Below are 5,609 nucleotides of genomic sequence, written 5' to 3'. Positions count from 1 at the left end.
GTATGGATCACTTGGGTTGTTACCAACATCTGGTGAAAATTTCATGTCATTAGCACCTCTAGTAATATATTTACTGAGAAAAATGGTGACGTGTTCAATAATTATTTTACCCGCTGCAAGCTCGCTAGCAGCCTCTCACCGAGGACCTATCCATGTCATCATTTACCCAGAATGCTTTGCGTGTAAATAGAATGGCTCAGTCTGTGTTAAAATATATTTTTAAAATTTTACAAAAATAAACAGCCTACAGTATTTTTACAGTCTTTGTTTTACAGTTAAAATAAATGTTTATCAAATCAAGTCTAATGTTACAACTAATCGTGGATCCCTTTAAGATTATTTTGAGTCACTATAAAAAATGAAGAAGAGTCAGAGTTGAAATAATATTGTTTCAAAAAACAAAGGCCAGAGAGTTTTCTTTGTTACAGAGTTCCCCTTTGATGTCACTTCCTGTTTCACTTTGGTTGAGCCGAGTTCAAAAGAAAATATGCCAGTTATGGGACAAAATGGGTTAAATCATGTGTATTATTCCAAGTTTCTGAACTATAAAGATGTTTTCTTTGACTTTTTATGTTTGAAGAATATGCCTGTCACAGACGCTTTAAAGTGATATTTTTTATGTTTACATCCTTTAACACAAACTGTTTTGTTCCAAGTGGCCACGGTTTGCAGTTGTATATGTTGTATATTTTTCTTTATTATTTAATTTTAACCATGTGTGTTTTCTTCGTGTGACTGTGCCTCTGTTCAGGTTCTCAGTGTTTGGCCTTGGCTCCAGGGCCTACCCACACTTCTGCGCCTTTGCCCACGCCGTGGACACATTATTTGAAGAGCTGGGGGGTGAACGCATCCTACGCATGGGGGAGGGAGATGAGCTGTGTGGCCAGGAGGAATCGTTCAGAACATGGGCCAAAAAAGTTTTTAAGGTGGGTGCGTTAGGCTGCGGCCCTTAAGGCTTGTGTCGGAACAGAAAAGTGGTACATTGCTCGCTTGTTTGGGTTTAAATCTAATTTGATTTTATGTTTCTTTTACAACTCTTAACATGACAAATCACATCAAAAGGCCCTTTTTATTCCTTTAAAATCCCCCCGTCTAGGCAGTACTTTGAGCTGTTTAGTCGTACATAACCTTGAGACGGCGGGTGCAGTTGTTCCCATCTGATTTTTAAAGTGTTAAAGTGATTCTCGGAGTTCTTTTGGTCTGCACTGAACTCTTAACGGAGCATTTGAAGAGGCGCCTCTCCTAATGGGTGCAGTTTTCCCCCATTCCCCTGTGCTGTTGCGCTTCAAGGCCGCCTGCGATGTGTTCTGTGTGGGCGACGACGTGAACATCGAGAAGGCCAACAACTCCTTGATCAGCAACGACCGCAGCTGGAAGAAAAGCAAGTTCCGCCTAACGTACACGGCTGAGGCTCCGGCCCTCACAGAAGGCAAGTACACCAAATGTTCTGTTGTCCTTGAAAGTCATTTTAAGTTACTCTAATTAAATTTTAAAAAAGAAGTTTCAAATTGGGTGTTTACTCCATGTTAGCAGATATTTTATCAGATAAAACTGTATTTTCTGTCAGGCAACCACCTACACAATCTCTAAACCTGCAGTTGTGAACATTTTGAAAGTTTTTCTTTTATTGCAACAAAACTTTTAACTAAAAGATTAAGAAGGTTGGATCACAAACAGTATCCTGTTTGGTCCAATACGTTCAGAGCAGCTGCTTGAGTTGGGCTGAACTTTCAATTACTGTCATCCAACATCTGATCCTTCACTTTTAACATCAATTACAGAAGTAATTAGAAGTTGGTTCCACAAGGAAGGAGTCTGATAAATGAAGGCTCTGCCTCCTGTTCATCAGACTCACAGCAAAGTGCTCCATTAAGAAAATATCAAACTATAAGTTTCTTATTATATAATAAAAATAGAGTTTTGTACATTAGGAGAAAATGTTTGAATTCAGTTCTGAATATGACTGGGAGCCAATGTGGATAAGCTCTCTCTCCTGGTAACATTTCTAATGTGGAAGTTCAGACATATCAAGATCAGAAACAACATCAATGTTCAGTGTTTCCCCTACCATTATACAGGCGGGGCGCCTGTATAATGCAATCTTTTTTTCTTTCTTTAAAAGAAAATGTGACAGGTGAACCCACAGCATGCTTACTACCTTATCAATAATTACTGCCTTTTTTTTTTCTTTCTCTGTGGGTGGGGGGTCAGTTTCACGCAGCTGCAGGTGAACACCTCCCGCGTCTCCTGGACTATTTTCCACCGAGGATTACGTCGTATTTTATATTTATTATATTTCTAAAAGCACTTCGCAGCATTTCCCCTGTGTGTGCACGTCACGAGCGCAACAAAACCACGACGGATCAGCTGACTGTTTTTAAAGCGAGGGGCAGCGAACATGTCCACCTGCAGCAGCGCAGCTCCAACCTGCCTGGGACTTAAAGTTCATACATCATGTCAACCCCTTTCGACGTTTACGTGTTTAAAGAGCATCAAATATCTGTAATTTATGCAAAAAAAATCAGTATTAATCACACGGATGGAGAAGAGGTGCGCTGACCGCAGCTGCGCGGGGTGGGGAGGAGGAGGAGGAGGAGGAAGGTCTTTTAAAGACGTGTCTACAGATCATCTGCTGCACACAGTTCTGATCATTTATTATCAATAATAATTTTATTGATAATTATCATGAGGAGTCATTAACTAGGATGTAGTTGGGCAATTAAATATTCATGTATGTGTAAATTTATTACCATAATTGCAGGTGAGTCAAGTAAATTTATGTTTTTATAAAACAAGTAGCCCAGCCCAATTTCCTAGGGGAAACACTGATGTTCTTAACATTACTTCTGGAGACCAAGCAAATGTCATCAAGGTGGGAGAATTTAGGTTTCATAACATTAAGCTTTCGATTCAGCAACAAACCAAGGCTACGCTGAGTGGAAAAACACTGCAGGATGCATTTAGGAAGAAACATTCAGTTCATCTCTTGCTAAGTGTTAGATGATATCATTAGCATATTGTGTAAAATATAAAACAAGCGCCAGGACCTAACGTGTGCACTTGTGCAAAATAAAAGAAACTGGATAAATAGCAGTACACTTTGAAAAATAAGGTTAGAAAAAGAATAAAAATCATTTAGATTATTGCATGAAGTGACATGAATACTTTTATGTTCGTTGCTGCTAATAGCATGCTCTGAAAGGGTTACAATTAGTATAATAGTGTTTGCAAAGCACCCACACACTAATTACCTACAGTATGTATGTCTGTGCAGCAGCTGTTTGGAAATGGTTCTGTCCGTTGTTGTTCAGTACAATATATAATAGTTACACTTTGTTACACCATCAAAACCAGCTTTCGTGCTAATTTATGTTTTAGGATTAGGTTTTAAAATTCACAAGTGGTCTTAATGTTTTTGTTTAACTTGCAGAGGGAAACAAAAGTCACTTTGGGCAGATCAGGTTGAGTGATTGAATGAATAAAGTATGGTAATGTATTTTTGCAAATTGTTTGTTTTCTGTTTGCCTTATAGCTTTATACAATATTCACAAGAAGAAAGTTTTTGGAGCAAAGATGATAGAATCCCAAAACTTACAAAGTCCCAAATCCAAGTAAGTATGTCTGCACTAGATACCTCTTTTAACAAAGAAATAAATTTAAATCATACATGTCAACCTCTTCGGACGTTTACCCATATAAAAAGCCTCAAAAATCTGTAAATTTTGCAAAAAAATCCGTGCAACTCGCACCCGCCCGGGGTGGGGGGGGGGTTTCGGCCGCGGAAATGAAAGTGCCTGCAGCAAAGCAGGAGGAAAGGAGAGCGGACAAATCAAAACCTATTTCTTGTGGCAGAACAGGTTGGAAGATTACGGAGTCCACGAGGAGACACGGGTGATTTTTTTTCTTTTGCGTTCCTTTGCGTTACCTCGCAATACTTTTGCGTTACCTCGCAATACCTTTGCGTTCCCTCGCAATACTTTTGCGTTACCTCGCAATACTTTTGCGTTCCCTCGCAATACCTTTGCGTTCCCTCGCAATACTTTTGCGTTACCTCGCAATACTTTTGCGTTACCTCGCAATACTTTTGCGTTACCTCGCAATACCTTTGCGTTCCCTCGCAAAACTTTTGCGTTACCTCGCAATTTTGTTTTGCGTTCCCACACAAAAGATTGTTTTGCATATGAACTGAATTAAATCAGACTTTTATTTTGAAATATCCAGTTACCAAAACAGGATGTGTCACCACAAGTTCCTGAAATTGACATTGATGTTGCGTGGCTGCACTGTGTTAAAATATCGGGATATGACATACTTCCATGCGTGGCTGTGTGATATATTCATTCTGAAGCTGAATTAAAGCAGTAGGCTAACTCGCTAACGGTGAACATGTGAGTTTATTAATAAACCGGCAGCACAACAGTGATAAACTACTTTTGCCAGGGAACGCAAAAGGTATTGCGTGGGAACGCAAAAGAAAAATATCTCCCATGTCCCCTCGCGGACTCCGTAGAAGATGGCTGTTTGATGTTATTTGTTGTTTTTTTAAATCATCCTACAGGCTAGATAAAGGTTATATGTCAGATAAATTAGAAAATGAGGTTTTGAAAAAATCTGTAAGACTTGAAAAAATCCGTGAGATTGTTCTATACGTCCGTATACTGTACCTGCAAAATGATGTAAAATCCTTATAACGTACGGACAATCAGTACAAGTTGACATGTATGTTATATTAAAATGTGCATCCATTCATTCTGTTCGCACTGATGTGACATGTGAACTGAATTAAACAGGCTAAATGTTTTATCCTCATCTTTTCTCATAAATTTCTATTTTTTTAGTCGCTCCACCATATTAGTGCGGCTCCACACAAACAACCACGACAGCCTGAGCTACAAGCCCGGCGACCATCTGGGCATCTTCCCTGGCAACCACGAGGACCTGGTAACGGCGCTCATAGACAAACTGGAGGATGCTTCACCTGTCAATCAAATCATCAAAGTGGAGTTCCTGGAAGAGAGGAACACTGCCCTGGGTGGGTGATGTTATGAGCAACGTCACGCCGCTGTGTGTGAATACAGTGGGCGTGTAATCAGGAGGGCTGCTGCTCAAAACCTGGGCACAGTGTCAAAATGAAAATGTTAATAAGATACAGTTTCTCTTGCCTCAGCAGACATTGCAAAGTCACACTTACTCAAGGTATCTCTGCCCAGAGATTTCTCTCCAGTGTGGCTGCTTATTGGCAGTTGTGGTGACACTGAATGATGCAACCGTGATATTCCCCGGGACTGTGAAGAATGTGTTTTTTATTTATTTATTTTTCTTGCCCGAACACAGTCTGTGGGCTTGATCAGAATTTTCCCTGACAAACACAGCCGATCTTGATGGGGTTTACTGCCTTCTTTTGTGAAATGTTTTTTTTTTTCCTGTTTCCAACAGCAACCACCCTGCACTGAAGCACACAATCTCTTTTAGTTTAACATTTATACAGCCAGTAAAGAAGCAATAATTGAAGCTTTTATCAACACATAGAAATTATAGCCACTAGGGATGTCCCGATACCACTTTTTCACTTCCGATACGATACCGATATTACAACTTTGAGAATTGTC

General features: G+C 39.8%; 1 protein-coding gene across 1 annotated transcript in view; it reads left to right on the top strand.

The window, feature by feature from the left end:
• nos1 (nitric oxide synthase 1 (neuronal)) overlaps nt 1–5,609 on the top strand; it is a 58,110-nt gene that overhangs the window by 38,756 nt on the left and 13,745 nt on the right. Inside the window, exons 18-21 of the mRNA XM_014011140.1 lie at nt 752–926; nt 1,291–1,429; nt 3,533–3,611; nt 4,839–5,032. Of these exons, the coding sequence (XP_013866594.1) occupies nt 752–926; nt 1,291–1,429; nt 3,533–3,611; nt 4,839–5,032 (587 nt within the window). The remainder of the gene's footprint in view (nt 1–751; nt 927–1,290; nt 1,430–3,532; nt 3,612–4,838; nt 5,033–5,609) is intronic.

Source organism: Austrofundulus limnaeus, unplaced genomic scaffold (assembly GCF_001266775.1).
Source record: "Austrofundulus limnaeus strain Quisiro unplaced genomic scaffold, Austrofundulus_limnaeus-1.0 Scaffold77, whole genome shotgun sequence".
Lineage (NCBI taxonomy): Eukaryota > Metazoa > Chordata > Actinopteri > Cyprinodontiformes > Rivulidae > Austrofundulus > Austrofundulus limnaeus.
This window is presented reverse-complemented; position numbering and strand designations above follow the sequence as displayed.